At 44.8% G+C, this 16,672-nt stretch overlaps 1 protein-coding gene across 5 annotated transcripts; it reads right to left on the bottom strand.

Annotated features, from left to right (window-relative positions):
• Positions 1 to 330: 330 nt before the first annotated feature.
• On the bottom strand, positions 331 to 16,363 carry KIAA1191 (KIAA1191 ortholog). Of its 5 annotated transcripts, none has more exons than XM_078652819.1 (10): positions 16,144 to 16,363; positions 15,609 to 15,732; positions 15,352 to 15,442; positions 15,037 to 15,113; positions 13,927 to 14,117; positions 13,116 to 13,236; positions 12,050 to 12,174; positions 5,103 to 5,209; positions 2,780 to 2,910; positions 331 to 1,622 (listed from the first exon to the last, which is right to left on the bottom strand). In XM_078652819.1, exons 4-10 carry the CDS (start codon positions 15,062 to 15,064, stop codon positions 1,414 to 1,416), a joined length of 912 nt encoding a protein of 303 aa, XP_078508945.1. In that variant the 5' UTR covers positions 15,065 to 15,113; positions 15,352 to 15,442; positions 15,609 to 15,732; positions 16,144 to 16,363; the 3' UTR covers positions 331 to 1,413. The 5 variants fall into 5 exon arrangements, with proteins under 5 accessions (XP_078508945.1, XP_078508946.1, XP_078508947.1 ...); XM_078652820.1 differs by having other exon boundaries at positions 15,831 to 16,178; XM_078652821.1 differs by having other exon boundaries at positions 15,966 to 16,159.
• Between the last annotated feature and the right edge of the window lie 309 nt (positions 16,364 to 16,672).

Below are 16,672 nucleotides of genomic sequence, written 5' to 3'. Positions count from 1 at the left end.
GGATGCTACACATTGCAAACATACCTTGAGGAGGCACATTTTCAGTAGGCCTCCTACAGGTGGTCTTCTGGTGGAGGGTCCCATGGATCCCCCAGACATTACCCTGCAGGTAGTTGCAGTCACTCACTGCATTCAATAGAAAGTGTGCCTGGATGGTTATACAGACCCTGATTTACAGATCAAATAGACCCAACGTCACTGGCATATCCCATATATCTTTACGTGTGCTGGTTCACAGATCTAGAACAGCAAGTAACCACTAGTCGCATTGAGGTACTTCTAAGTACTGGCAGTTCAGAAGGGGGTTGGATCAATAATAAAATAAAAACATTTTTAGTTTAACAGTATTGACTGATAGTTTAATCTTCAACAAAAGGGAACAAACTAGTGACACAAATAAAATCATACAATGAGCTTCTTCAGACAGCTGCTACTTAAATAATCTGAATACAGTTATCAGTGAGCATTGGTCATAGCAGGGGAAGCGTACTCGTTCTCTCAGCAGTCTTCCAAGTGCTCGGTTTTATACATGAATCAGGGTGGGAGACGGGGGGGAAGTACTACAGCTTTTAACATAAAAGCTTCAGCTGAAAAGTCTGTACATGTGATGTGCTCTGTTGAGTCCACTGCCCTGGTGACACTGGACTACGTTCTGGTACAAGAACGTAAAAACATAATTTGATGGTCCCAGTATTGTACAGTCTCGAAGGAGTGTGCCAATTGGTTGTATTACAAGAGTGAGACAGAGTTTTAAAAAAAAAAATTAAAAAAATTAACTTGTGTGCCCGACCTGTCACTTGCAACTAGAATCTCCCTTGGCAGTCACACATCTTTATTTCTAAGTTGTATCCCATCTAAAACAATGCAGGAGGAGAAGCAGTCCACACTGGCCAAAATACCCTTACTGGCACCAGCAATGTCCATTTAGAGCTCGAGGTCATCATCCTGCCACCCCCTACAACAAAATGTGGCTGGCCACATTGTTGGCTTCTTCTACACAGCTGTACATACAAATCCTGAACTTGAAATATGTAAAGAGCACCTCTGGCATTTGTGTAGTAAGTGTACAAAAATATATATAAATTAAATCAAGTTAACTGGCCAGCGATCTCTGTTCTACAGCGGGCTGTCAAGCAGGAGGAGGTACAGAAGGGTAAATCAAAGATGAAACCATCAAGTCTTGTTGGTCGACAATACTGGCCTTCTTACACCACTTCTAAAACTGAACCACCATATCTTAGAAGTGTTTACATGTGAAATATGATGGTAGTAAAGTCTGGTTAGCAAAGACAACCCATTGCTAGGCACTTTCGCAGGACATGCAGTCCAGATGTAAGAAGCAATACTCTGGGCACACCTTTCACTTAAGTGATCAAGTTTGAGGGCCTCGAGCTGCCGAGGGATCTAGGGACTTTAGAATCCAGTTGGTGTCAGGATATTCATATCACGTGGCTTAAGGTTGTGAGTGCGAGAAATCAGAGTACTGCCCTCAACCTTTGGAAAATCCATCTTGGGTGGTTTGAGTGTGCGTGGGTCATCTGCAATCCGGGTGGTCTGGGCACGCATCAACTCCATAGGACTGGGCTTCTGAGCACCTTTGTAGGACTGCACAGTGAACCCTCCTGTGGGCGAGAGGAAGTGTTGCAGATCACACAAGCGAATGACAATGATACATTAGTACGAAAAGGCATGCATCAGGTCGGGAAAACGCAATCCACACCTTACAGCAGGAAGTATCTGACATTAGGGACAGTATTGCTAAAGCAAAAAAACTATCACATTGAAGGGAATAGTTCAAAAGAGTTCATCGGGGGAAACCTAATCGGTTTAAGCCACCAAGTTATAAAAATAAGTTCGTTTCATTGACAGTGCTTAGCCAAAAACGGACAACTAAAGTTTCGGCGGTAAGTGAAATTAAGATGTATACGCAAATAAGGCCAAAACGATGGTATACAAATAAACTAGACATATTACTGACCTAAAAAATTATTATTTAGTTAAATAAGCTCGGACATACATTTTGTCATATTCCAGGCTCTATTCTTTTTTCTCCTTATCTGCAAGCATCTTTATTAATACATAATAGATCCCGATAGTTACATTGACAAAAGGTAATTCAGTTTTCTTTTTAAATAAGATTCCTTAAGCACATAATAGATTACCTATCCCCACTAGACATTGAAACATAGCTTCGCCTTCAATGATTTACGAGCTCCTTCTGCTGCCAGCCCTGCCCTCTTTGGGGTTTAGACTCAGAAGAACAAACAGATGTGATGAGAGCAAAGTACTAGAACCACAGCTGTTGTTGGGTAAAGGTGCTCAGTGTAATAGGCATCACAAGGGGTGATTAATGCTGAGAGTACCCCCATGAAATAGCCAACCCTGGTTTCTTTTTCTATGGCTATACAAGCACCGAGCATTTGCTTGCAGCCCTCCAAATATATTCTAGAGTCAGAAACCCAGTCTACATCACACAGCAGTTAGGGAGACAGCTACTACTCCACCACAAACTGCCCGACGGAAAGTTATCTGTAACTGAGAATGGAGTAATACACTCTAGCTGCCCTGGGAAACTAGTTGCAGTTCCAACAATACACGGTGTCGGATGCCAGAGCCAAGCCCTTCGTAATTTCACACCTATTCGGAGTGAAGCTTCAAATACATATACCATCAACAGTAAACAGGACCCATCAATAAGACTGGCATGTGAGGTATATGCCATATGGTCATGGAAAGCATTTGCACCTTTTCAGCGAACCACCTCTTTGGCAAACATTACCTGGGTCTGTAGTAGATTTCTGGACAGTTCGTGGTCCAAATAGGCTCCATTTGTCAGAGGGACCTGTAGAGTCAACCGAACTAAACTCTGTACTAGGAAGGGAGGGCATGGATCCTTGGCTAAACCAGCCCCTGTATGAAAAGGAAATTAACAAAGGTTGAAGTGTGCTATTCAAGCACAAGCAGTTGAGAGAAGCAATAGTATAATGAAGGACACCTCCTACGAGAAATGAAGGACCGCATAGAAAATCCAGATACTTAGTTTAGACCTCTTTAAAAAGTGACCCACACAGTGATGTATCAACATATTGAATCAAATTCTTAGAACAGAATAACTGAAAAAAACAAGACAATTTACCCCAAAACTATCATGAGTGTCAGTGTTATATTAAACACTCATAAAATCATGAAAGCTTCCTGAAAGCAATTAATGCAATAAAAGCAATTTAATAAAATAAAAACCACTGAAAATACAGGGATATATCTTAAAAGAAATAAACACGGAAGCAATGTCATGTTACACACCAGATTTTTGAAGAAATTAAACATGGTAAAATTGAAACCACTAGCGAAATATGGTATTGCACCATAGATCTCAGCATTACAAACATTTGTCCACGACACTGAGGGCTTGGAAGCTATAGAATAATTTTTTCTCAGAAAAATTAATTGGAGCACATGGAACCTTTCTTATGGAACTGACACTTCATTTTTGTGTAACTTCTTCCAAGTCCTAGGCAGATATTTACAGCAAACAGAAAATTATATGGGCTCTTCACCAGCACCATATGCTAATATCTTCATGCGTCAGTTTGAAGAACATTACATATGAGAAAACAATCACCAGCAGGCAAAAAAACAAAACTGTATTTGAGATACATAGCGAATTCATTGTTTGGGAAGGCCCCAAGTGTGAACTTGAAGAAAAAGTTCTAAATGCAGGGCATGAATGAATGAATACAATTTACACCTTTGATAAAGAGGAATTAGAGCACCACCTTAAATATGGTGGGACGTTAAGTGCTATTTAAAGAAGGGGGGTTGAAGAATCTTTAGACAAAGCCATTGAGATACTTCGAAATAAATGTGTTGTTCCCTTGAAAAGGGTTTGTGTAATAGGGCCGAAGTGAACACAAGCTACATATTCCCCTCACCCAACATTAAGGATCTAATGGTACCCCTAAGAGACATTCAGCAGAGTAGAGGGTAGCAAACTTCGACATAAAAAACACAAGAGCATAAGAGATTAAATTAACCAAAAGAGAGCCTGGAAATATAGATGTTTAAGTGTATGATCTTAGTCTGGGTTAAAAATAAAATAAAATGAAACTAAATGCTTGATAAACAAATCAATTCAGAATTTCATGTCTTGATTGAAAGGTCGTAAACCTAATTAGCGCTGGAGTCTAAACAATGTTAGAAGTATAATCTACAACACATTTCAATGTAGAGTAGATCACATCTTTAAAATATGCTCCTGGACGCGAGCCGCCTTTGCTGGCGTACAGGTTGGTGAACTGGAATGCATACAGTTGGTTTGCTGGAAAGTCCCTTACACATAAGAAACCTAGAGAACTCTGCATGTTTGCTAGGTTAACCGTAAATACAAGCAAGAGCTTTGCACATGGAGTCTTGGCCACTGAAAGCCAAACTGTCTAGCCGGCAGCTTTGGACTGATAAATAAACCACAAATAAAACACTAAAGAAAGGATTAAAGGAGTCAGCCTCAATTTAGTTGTATTTTTACAGATGCAAATGTTGTCGTTTGATATTTACAAACCTACTCTATAAAGCGGTGAAGTGGCACCTAAATGGTTTGTTCGCGTCTCAAGTTATAGAGACGTTTTCTAGGTAACTGATATTGCGCCAACAGGTAGAATTCCAAGCTAAATAAGACAATATAATGGACACTTATCAAAGGAGATTTTCACTGACTGCTGTTTTTAATATATACTTAGAGTAAACAGTTTTAAATGTGAAACAATTAAGCAAGATAGGAGGTAAAAATGACAATTTCTAATAAAATTGGATTGGTACAAAGTATCATTTAAACAGTAAAGGTGAGTGCAACAGGTTTCACTGCATTCAAACACATGGCAATACATTGGTTGTTGGTTGCAATGCACTAGGGTAGCTTACCTGTGGAGCCAGAACGATTATCAAACTACTGAAAGAATGAATGAGGAAACAAAAATAGCCAAGCAAACATGACAAGTGCCTTGACATTGGAGGAATTCAGGGGTGTACATTTATCAGTATGCGGGCAGTGCATGTGTATGAAGTGACTGCATGCTCAAGACGAGAAACCCATGTACGAGAGGTACCTGCGTGCTTGCTTGGGCGACGACTGGGGAGTGCTGCTTGGTGTGGACTGGGCAGAAGAGCTCTGCTTCTCCTCTTTGCTGTTGTCTCCAGTCTGCATCTTCAAAGTCTGTTCGAAGGATAAAAACAGACCAAGAGCTCATTGTGTTAAAGTGTTCAGTTCAAAAATACAATTTTTTTTTTTTTTTTTTTTTTTAAAGTGACACTTCACTATCCTTGCCCAACTTAAAAAATTCCAAAAAGGAGTTGACAAATACTTAAAAATAAAAAAAGGTTTTATGGAAAAGATGCAACATAGACAGTGATACAATCAGGTATGCTTAAGACAAAGGCTTTCATCACGTCAGAAGCCTCCCTCCCCGGAATCTCTCACCTTGCCTGCTTTTCCCCTTACGTATTTGTGCTTATTGTTTATCTCGACCTTACAAGTAACTATGTTGCCATGCTCTAAGAACTGTGTAACCTTTGTAACGATGTAACCTGTAACTATGATCTGATGCTCATGTAAAGCACTCTGATACCTCCGGGTCTAGCCAGCGATATATAAAACTTTTAAAATAAATAAATAAATACTGCGATATTTCTGTCCACCATCACGGTGGTTTGATCACATGATACCTAGATCTGTTGCTGCCTGGTAACAAAGGACTAACCACTAATCTTGCAACAGCTTGCGTGGGTAAGAGTGAAAACCAATGTAATGTATGTCCGTGCTCCATACCAAATAGTCCAGGCACACACACAAAACGAATACTGGTGTCAACATTTACACGTTTGCAGACCAAGAAAGCCTACAATTTATAAAGACCAAAGCGACCAAAAAGGGATGGCCATGGCAATCACACATACACACTAAAATATGAGAAATAATACTTTGAATGGATGCAAGATGATTATGTTTTACGCTGACAATGCTAAAGCGAAATAGGTTGTTAAATAAACTTTGAAAAATTGAATTTGCAGACCATGAGACTTCTGGTGCCACGTCAGTTCATTATACATACTCCATTGTGGAAGCCTACCAGATAGCAAAGCTGTCTTCTTGGGGGACATTCTGAAAGTGAACATAAGAATGCATTCCGCCCATTGCTTACCATTGGCTTTGTAACTCACAATAGCTTGCTGGCTTTATTTGTTTTAGGCTGTCCAGCAGGTCTTAAACCTCCTGTGGAGCACCGCCCGTTCACTGCATTCTTCCACGAGTGCTTAATTTTAATGAACAAGGCTTACATTTTTTTCTCATCTTGTCCCATTTGCTGTGCATTTAAAGACAGCCTGGCATTTGACCTCAGAGGGAAGCTGGGGTGAGAGGATTTATGTGACAATCATGCTGGGTACTGGGGTGAGATGGAGAAAGGCTGTACTATGTTATTTTTTTCTAGCACACAACAAAATGTAACTTATGAAATATTTGTGCAGTTCATTTACAGAATATATCAATTGGCAAACCACAAATGAAGCACATTTTTTTACAATTCTGACATGTGCTGGAAACAAATATTTTAATACAATCAAATCAATACAACAGGTCATGCCATGAATGCGGTCATGAAGAGGGATCTGGACAGGTCGCGAACACTCCCTGCTAGGGGTGGGACTGACTGCTTCCGGGACTTTGTGCGAGCCATGGGGCTGGTCGATCTCTGGCGGGCACATAACCCCACGATTCGACAATACACCCACATTTCGGCTGCTCACGGCTCTGGGTCCAGGATTGACCACATTTTTACACAGGTTGGAAGCATGGACCTGTTTCAGAGTGGGTGCCACAGAGCAAGAGGGATATCGGACCACTCACCAGTGGCGGTCAGTCTGCGCGGCCCGGACCGGGCCCCCTCGTCTGGACTCCTTTCTATTTAAAGACCAGGAGTTTCAGGAAGCCTTTAGGGAACGGGTAGACCTCTACTTTGTAGAAAATGTGGGCTCTGTCAGCTCTCCTGGGACGGTGTGGGAGGCGTACAAAACGGTGGCTAGGGACTTTGTACAGGCGGAGGTGGGGGAAGCGCCGTAAGGAGAAATCGGCACAAGTTGACACGCTAGAGCGAGACCTCCAGGCCCTGGAGACTGCATCGGATGAGTCCCCGGAGCAGGTGCAAGATAGGATGCATAGGCAGCGACTCCTTGCAAAGGAGATTAGAGATGTCCTCACTGACCAGGCGAGATCTCATGCTCTGGCAGTCCAGAGACGAGTATACGACCTGGGAGACAAGGCAAACAAGATGATAGCCTGGCAGGAGAGACGGGACCGAGATCGTAACTGGATCCCGGGAATTCAAAGGCTGGATGGATCCGTGCGTGTAACGGGGCAGGAGATAGCGGCGGAATTCGCACAATACTACGAGGCGGTTTACCGGTCTCACGCTGTTCGACAGGAACAAGAGTATCACGACTTCCTGGCTCCCTTGCAGCTGCCTGCCTTGGAACAAGCTGATAGAGATATCCTAGACTCTCCCATAACGGTCCAGGAGGTGGAGAACGCCATGGGAGACTTGCAGGTGGGAAAGGCGCCGGGGCCCAATGGGTTCCCGGCAGAAGCATTTGGTTGCGTGTCCGGCCGCCTGGCGCCTCACATCTGGAGTATGTTCAACGAAGCCAAGCAGGTAGGGGTACTTCCCAAAGACTTACAGTCGGCAACGATCGTGGTGATACATAAGGCCAGTAAACCGCAAGAGCTATGTAGCTCCTACAGGCCCATCTCCTTGCTGAACTTCGAGACCAAGGTCCTCGGTAAAATTCTGGCCACGAGACTGGGGGCGGTTATACAGCACCTGATACACCCGGACCAGTCGGGCTTTATGCCTCACAGAAGCACTCGTCTCAATCTCCGGCGTTTGTTTGGGGTAGTGCAGGGGATCTCTGCGAGACCAGAGGTGCCGGCAGCCCTGCTGTCGCTCGACGCGCATATGGCGTTCAATAGTATACAGTGGCAGTATCTCTACGCAGTTCTGTAGAAATTGGGCTTTGGCGAACACTTCCGAGCATGGGTGCGGCTGCTGTACACTGCGCCGCTGGCGAGAGTCCGAATGGAGCGCTGTCGCGAGAATTCCACCTTGGTCGGGGCACGCGTCAGGGCTGCCCCCTCTCTCCCACCTTGTTCGCACTGGAACCACTGGCGCACTGGATCCGAACGGATCCGCTGGTGTGGGGCATCGATCTGGGAGGGGGCTGGGAGGAGCGTATTTCTTTATACGCCGACGACATCCTCCTGTATGTGCAGAGGCCGGCGGCTTCCATTCAGAGGCTGATGAGCAAAATAGGCGAGTTCGGTATGTACTCTGGATACCGCATAAATTGGAGCAAGTCCCTGGGGCATGTGTTGGCGGGGCCACAACCCCAGTTGCCGGCGGATTGTGGAGTAATCGCCTGGAAGGATGTTTTCAAATACCTGGGGATTTGGATCACGCACTGATGCGGAATTCCTGCGTCCGAATGTTTGGGCGCAGATGGAGCGGCTGCGCGGAGATGTGGAGCATTGGAGGTCCCTCCCGCTTTCGATGATGGGGCGAGCTGTCCTATTTAAAATGATGGCCCTCCCTCGCTTGCTTTATGCTCTACAATGCGCTCCCTTCCTTGTCCCGGACCAGGTGTTTAGGGCAATTGAGTCTGAACAGCGCTCCTTGCTGTGGAGTGGCGGACGTCCTCGGATAGCCCTCAAGAAACTGCAAAGGGGCCCATATGAGGGAGGGCTGGCGGTACCAGACATCCGCCTCTATTATTGGGCGACACAGCTCATCAATGTGAATGGATGGGTGTTCTCCCCGCTGGAGGAGCCAGCCTACAGGGTGGACAGGCTTTTGGCAGAGACACGTACTTAGCACCTCTATATACGAGAGGTAGGAGGGGCCGTCGTCTTCCCCCCCCAGACGGCAGCGGTGGTCGCCGTCTGGAAACGAGCGACAAAAGTGCTCGGTTGGGAGGCACGGCTCACGGAACAGACTCCTTTATGGGCGGGCTCCTTCCTGCCGGCGGTGGCGAAACGGAGAGACTTGCGCAGATGGGGCCTAATAGGTATTGACGTGCTGGGGGACGTTTGGAAACGGGGAGAGATGGTGAAATTCGCCGTTCTGCAGGCAGAATATCAGATGGAGAGCGGAGAATTCCTTCACTACCAGCAGCTCAAGTTCGCTCTGCACAGACATCTGACCCCAGGGGAGAAGCTGCCGGAATATGCACCACTGAAGGACAGATTGTTATTGGACCCTATGATCAATAAAGCGATCTACCTCACATATAAAAAACTCAGTAACAACATCCCGGACATGCTGGGGCCCCTGCTGGAACGGTGGGAGTCAGACCTGGGGCTGCTGGAGGACGATGACGGGGGGGGAGGCTCTTTAGTGCCCCAGGGAGGTGGCGATTCGCGCGAGGTTCCGGCTGGTCCAACTTCGCATCCTGCACAGATCGTACACTCCACGCACAACACAGTACCGAAAAGGTTATGTGGACTCCCGCTTCTGTCTCAGGGGGTGCGGGGAGGAAGGGACCTTCTTCCATACCCTGTGGGATTGTGCAAAGAAAAAGGCATACTGGTCGAGTGTAACAGGCATCATGGCAGAAGTGGTGGGAGCAGAGGTGCCGCTGGAGGCTAGGTGGCATGCGTTGGGAGTTACCAGTGATATCACCTGGCCGAGGTGGGACATGGTATGGTTAGCCCTGGCGAGCATGGTAGCAAAAAGGAACATCGCACGATTGTGGGGCAGTGATCTAACGCCAACGGTGGAAGAATGGGAAAGAGATCTAGATTGGTGCCAGCGGGCGGAGAAGGTCATTTACAAAAGTCAAGGTTGCCCTAAGAAATGGGAAAGTGTGTGGGCGGCCTGGAGGGGAGTGGCTGGACTCGGAGCCGATGTGAGAGGAGCACGGGGTGGAGCCTTCTAGCTGAGGGATGTGCCTTGATAACTCCGTGAATTGGTGGCTCCATCCCTGCTCTGTCCTCCCCCTGGGCTTTGGAAGCCCTACTGACCAGGGCGTCATCTTCAGGGTGGGAGTGGACTGAGGGGGGTGGGGTGCGGTACTTGCAGATATGCCTTGAGGGGTTCATTGGGGTAGTTTAGGGGCAGGGTCTAGGTCTGGAGGGAGGGTGGGCCAGGGTGGGTAGGTTGATTATCTTACTGTGACCGTACTTGCATTTGTCAATCATTGTCAATGAATTTCCGCTGCCAACTGATGTGCTATTTTTTTGGAGCTGGTTTTTATACAATAAAAAGATTTTTTTTTTAAAACTATGTTCGAACTTGTATTCATGGTTCATCAATACAAAGCCTTTATTATTAGGGTGGACACTCTAAGGAAATGTTCTTAGTTCAGACTGCACTACTGACCGTGGCTCCAGTATAGAAATGTGTAAACGTTTGCAAAATTTAACAATATAAGGGTACTATAATGCTTCCAGGATGCTCTCAGATTAGATGCAAATAAACGCAAAGCTTGAAAGCAAGATTGAGGATTCTTTGCTTTCAAATTAAATAGCCCCGAAAAAAATGCAACTAGGTAAAAAGTTTTGCTAAACTACTGTGACATTTTAGGTACCATTTCTTTGAAGCATCATTTAGCAAAATGTGTTGATGTATGCTAGTATTTCACAAAAATATTCATAATCAAAAAAAAACTAACCAGTTGCAACAATCTTATAGGGAACATAAGAATAAGCAAGCCAATAGGTATGACTTAGGTGGTCACATGGGTTTTGTAAAACTATTGTTGTGGAAGCTGCAGTCCTCATTATAACAAACAGACAAAAGAAAAAATAATTTTGGTCTGAAAAAAACAAACGTTGTCACAGTAGTACCCGTCGTTGAACAAAATTACTTTGCATGCCAATATGCTCCTTGTGAAAGAGTACAATGCTGTCACTCGCAGTCAATCCAGCCGGTAAATAGAGTGACAGAATTTTAATCAAAAAATAAAAAGCCAAACCTAAATAGGGGCCAATTTCGGAAGAAAGTCACTAAAGTGCACCCATTGTATAGGTCCTTGCAGTAGTGCAGATTGACAGCTTTTATCAATTCACAAGAATTTAGAGAAGTGGGTAAGGAAATTGTACTCCTAGAAAATATTTGTGAACTGCATTTTAGCACTGGCAAATTTCCTCATGCGAACATCTGTTGCACGGTAACAAGTTCACTTTCCCATCAACCACTTTTTCCCCCCAATCCTAGAAGTTTTACCACTGTCCTTGTCAGGAGTAAAGTTCCAACCTTTCTCTATATGGGAAAATACTGGAGACAAGCTGGTGAAAACCCATACAACATGCAAGTTAGTAGGTTTGCACAGACTGAAACCTGCATTTCAACCATGGGGAACTACTGCTTACCGCCCCAGTATGTAGATCTGTGGAAAGGTGGCAAAAAAAGGGAATTGCTAGTATTCAAACCCTACTATGGTATGAGCTCCGACATGATCAGAGGGGCTTTTATCAGAGGTCTTATATAATGAGATTGCTGCCATACTTTGTCACCGCACTCCATGGCACCAACGGGACAAATGGATTTTGTTGCAGGACTAGTATTTTATGAAGCAACCCGTCCCATGGACAAGTAGATATTTTATTAAATTCCATACCCCTAAGCTTCAAGAAACCATCAACTGCCACTGCAAGGCAGAATAACAGGGTATGGCTTAGAGGAGCGCTCATGATGCACAAACCACACACCAAAAAAGAAGAATGAACTACACACAATAAGTACCCACTTTCAGAAACAGTCACAGACACAAATATCCAAATCTGGAGTTTTGATCCTACAAACAGCAATGAGGCAGCACAGCGGCATAACGAAATTAGTTATACTGCTGCCCAAAAAAGGCCACTGTAGCACCTTGGGATTACCTACAAGTCAAAGTACATTGTTCTATTAAACAGCCCACACCACATAATCCCACACCATTGGTGTATGTTGTACGTAGTAACCCACAAAAGTCAGAAGTGTACAACTACAGCCGGGTGCCTTACATGCAGAGCCTCTGCCACACGATGATATTTGGTCTCCTCCGCAGTCAGGCCCTTGTGCGGGGTGTATCCAGCGTCCCTCAGACCTGCCTGCTGCTCAAAACGCTGAATGCTGTCCTGGGTATGTTCTGGAAAGGAGAATACATTCGTACAAGCCAAAACAATACAATAAGAATAAAGGGGTGAGGGGTGGGGACCGCCTAGAAGCCAGAACTTACCTAAGGTGCATAGCAGAGCGGGCAGGCTGCGCAAAGTACTATATACAATAGCACATCAAGTAAAACAAACCATGCTAGTATTTGAGGGACTGGGTTTGCGGACCGCTCCTAATCCAATTAGTAATGATTAAGTGAGGAACTGTAATTAAATGTAGCACACGGCCGCAAAGGTATGAAAGCCTGGGCCACCATTCAATGCGCCAGAAATTACCAAATAAAAATTTAAAAACCTGGAAAAATGACCAACTCCAACCGGATACTCATTGGATGAATTATTAACTACAGTGCACGATGAAGAGTTTTTTTTTCTAATCCACTTCCCGCCATTTATCCCCTTCCAGATTTAGGTCAACTAAACAAAGCCTAGCTGTCCTAAACAGTGAACAACTGACTTTTTAGACTCAAGTTTCACAACGTTGGATGCACTGCAGGTACAGGAGATTCAAATATAAAAGTGAAGCACAGGTTGCACTGAAATATCTATATATTCAATACTTACACCAAGCTAAACGAGCGCCCCGCCTGTGCTTTATTTAATCAGACAAGCGCTGCTTTGCACACATGAAGGACATCTTAGCAAATAAAGAGATGGCGATAGCAGCACATCTACCTACACTTCTCTCATGTCAGCTACAAAGCTGCCCACCCACCTAACACTAGAACATGGTAGATCTAATGACCATCTAAAATGCAACCATGGCATCTGTATGGGGTCCAAAGCTTTAGTCGTATATAGTCTGAGAACAAATGCAGTTTAAAGACAATGTGGCTCTCGAGCACAACAGCGGGAAAAGTAATAATTGCACAAAAAACCCTTCAAACTCCCCACAAAATGTAAGTGATGAGCTTACTTGTCATGAGGGAGTTCATGATAACGGAGGTGGCCTTGGCCTTCACCACAGGAACCTTGCTGGTATACTCCGTAGAAGACTGGGTTATAGAAGCTGGGACACTAGAATCTCCTTCCTCAACCTGGAGGAGGTGCAATGTAAAGTACAGAGAAGAAGAAACCATTAACTTGGTAACAAAACAAGCTTTGACCCTAAAAAGGCAACTTTGGAGATACAGGATTGCTATTAAGTCCTCAGTACGAACAGAAGGTAGAAATTTGGGAGCTAATGTGCACACTATATCAGCAATTCAGTCGGGGTGGGGGGCAGCGAAGGACGAAAAAGATTAACGAAAAAAAATGGACGACTGAAGCAAATTAATTAGCCTCTTCTACATACATCTACAAAAGAAAATAGACTGGATGCTAGAGCACGCGAGAAAGACTTAAGACAGGTTTTCAAGTTCACAACTAAATACAACGATAATATATTCAAAACTCCAAGCGGAACAATGAAACGTAGGGCATGACTGTGGCCCCAAAAGCACAGGTTAAAATTAATTCTGGGTCACACAGCTTGCATTACATCTCCTAGGAAAACGATAACCGCTGTGTAATTATCCTGGTGGGTGTCCGCGGATGCTTAAGAGAAAATAAAATACTTGTTGGCACCTCACCAAACCCACTTTGCTTCCTGTAGTCCACAAAAGGTCTTGCACATAAGATAGTCAATGATCGTAAAAGCTTAACTTATTCGCAGGTGATGTGGAGTTTTTGGAAAGTCCGGCCGTCAGAATGATACGGCCCCCTTTCCAAAAGGCTGAAGTGCATACCTTAGAGAGCATCTTGTACTTGCGCTCCGGAATAACAGGCAGCCTCCAGATGTTATTAGCGCACATGTCTGAAGGAGGAGGGGTCATCGGAGCAGTGTCATCCAGGGCATCATCGTAACTGAATGCCCGGCGCTGCATTCCCAGAGGCAGGGACATCTTGCCTAGAAGGCCCCTTGTGCCGTGTTCAATGGCTGAGAACAGAGAGCCCCATGGTCACTAACGCATACAAACAACATGGAGCTCCAAGGTCAAGCATAAGATAGGCAAAATGCACAAACAAGGTGGGAGAATAAGGCCACAGACATAGGAATGGGGAACAAGTGAAAGGTTCAAAGCAGTGAATACCAAGGAGGATACAAAAACAAGTGAATACCACAAGCAGAGAAACTAAAGGCAGCAAACCTATTAGTACAGAGAATAAAGGAAGCGTTGATAACCTTCAGAGGTAAGTGGGGGAAAGGTCAGGGAGGTATTTGAAAAATGAATAATAGGCACACAAAAACACGACAGCGAAGATCTCACGTATACATTAGTTAAAGAATCTAATTAATGGCAGTATAGATTAAGACTACACGCCTTGCGTTTAAATAAAACAGGACAAGACAGCGGCACAGTCACCTTGTTCCTATGACGTAGTCCTTTAAATCAAAACATACTCTCCAGTCAGTGCAAGGACCGCAACCCATTATGGCAAAGACGATGGAGCAGAGCAGACTTATAACCTGGTCATTTTCAAAGCCAAAAATACCCCAACTTTTGGTTCTTTTTGAAGCTCATAGGCACTTAGAAAACATACTTCAAAGATCAAGTACATGAAAACATCTTACGCCAGGTTGTTAGCACATAACTCAAACGACAGTGATTAGTGGGTTAACAATCTGAGCGCATGCCAGGCTTGCAATTAGATAAACGTCGACTGGCCATCAATTTGAGGTCGTTTTTCTAGTTAAAGGGGGTGCTCTTTTTTTTAATTTAAAACGGGTTTTCTTTCTTTGAAGGCTACAACTGGAAAACAGAGGGGGAGGGGCAAATGACAAGAGGCACAGGGACCACCTCAAGCCGGAGAGGGAAGAGTGGAATGAAACCTAGATAGGGGATAAAATAATTTACCAGGAATATCAGGCTGTGGTGATGTCATGTTAGCGCAAAGATCCAGACCCTCTCCGGAAAACCAGAATCCGAGTTACCTGCCACCCGGAAGAAAAGGTTTTTTTGATTTTTTTAATCAGTAGAAACAGAGTTAAGCTAAAGCACAGGAACATGTAAAAAACAACCCAACCGCAAGCAAACCATTCAAGCAACGAGGTACGACAAGCAGATTTTGACCAGCCTGCCAAGCGAGCTGCCAGTAACGAAATGTACTGCGGTTAAATAAGTACACGCACAACTAAACCCCCCCAAAAAAATGCATGCCAGTTCACTTACCAGCGATTCTGAGAGAACGACGTGACCGCTGTGTTAAAATCCAAGTTCCAGCGAGATGTTGGAAGGGAGCATGCCGTCTGCGTAGATGGATCTAGAAAACCATTCAAACATAAAACGTCACAACATGGAAATTAATAAAGATGTTAACATTAAGCTAATGGGCCCTGCTTCAAGTGCAGATTTAACATTTTCACCCTCGATATAGTCTGTATCTAGACACACCAAAATAACAACGCAAACGGCACCAGTACACTTACAAAATTGCAAAAGACGGTAGTGCGTTGATGTTAATATCCTGGAGCCAGTGACCGATCGGAAAGGAACATGGTGGCTGCAACGATTTCACTAGCAGTCCATTCTGGGCAGGTTCTTCTCAAAGCTCTAGGGAAAACAAACAACGATACAACATAGAATTAGGTAACGGCTAGCTGCCGCTGTCACAATTAAACTGCCCACCCTACCTGCTTTACATACAGTACCTTTCACAACCTTTCCACTGCCACAAGCCACACATTTAAAAGCCCAGGTGAGGCAAAGTAAAATGGCCAGCTTTCGCATCCAATTTAGTGCCATCACGTATTTATTTATGCGAATGTATATAGCGCGGACATTACCAGGCGTCAGGGCGCTTTACATGAGACGATGCGTAATGGCGACTCGCATCTTCTCCGGCGCTCCGATCCCCAACCCCTCGCGTGTAAAGGCCAAGCTCGGTCTCAGACGACGCATCACGCAAACCACAAAGGCATCTAGAACCGTGCTCGGCCGTAGAGCAAATGACACCGCCCTCACCTGCTCCTCCTATTCTAACACCCGCTCCTCGGTTTCCATGAACCCCGGAAACGATCGCTGCTGATCCAAGCCCCGGGCACGTAGGGGATGCCCATGATCCGATAAACAGATACAATTGTGACTAAAATGGCGGAGAGGGCCGTAAACGAGTGAGCAAACGTCCACTCGGCGTCAACCAAATCTTTTCACAAAACTACAACGTCAGCTTGGCCCTGCGTATATAAACCAGCACTCTGTACCGCGAGACGTCCAACCAGTGACGACATTTATGGGCGGGGATTTGTCGCGAGTGGCGGCCATTTCTTGGTCAGGATCTATTCCTGAGTTGTTCAGTTAGCCGGTATTTCTCTTGTTCGTTCTGAACCACGCCTGTTTTGCCTGACTAGCTAGTAGAGGGGATTTTTTTTGTTGCATATTTATATAGTGCAAACTCGACCCGAAGGGATTGGAGCGCTTTACATTACACATTCAAGCATGGGGAGATGAAGTGATTTGCCCAATATCACAAAACGTGAACGCGACCCCGAGG

This window comes from Lissotriton helveticus, chromosome 7 (assembly GCF_964261635.1).
Source record: "Lissotriton helveticus chromosome 7, aLisHel1.1, whole genome shotgun sequence".
NCBI classification, from domain to species: domain Eukaryota; kingdom Metazoa; phylum Chordata; class Amphibia; order Caudata; family Salamandridae; genus Lissotriton; species Lissotriton helveticus.
The sequence above is the reverse complement of the archived record's forward strand: the minus strand, read 5'-3'. Positions and strand labels throughout refer to the sequence as shown.

Coding starts and splice junctions, on each gene's coding strand:
- KIAA1191 (XM_078652819.1), bottom strand. CDS start 15,064: ATGACATCACCACAGCCTGATATTCCTG. Junction 12,175..13,115: donor CATGAACTCCCTCATGACAA/GTAAGCTCATCA, acceptor TCTCCTTTCCAG/AACATACCCAGGACAGCATT. Junction 1,623..2,779: donor GAAATCTACTACAGACCCAG/GTAATGTTTGCC, acceptor TCTCGCCCACAG/GAGGGTTCACTGTGCAGTCC.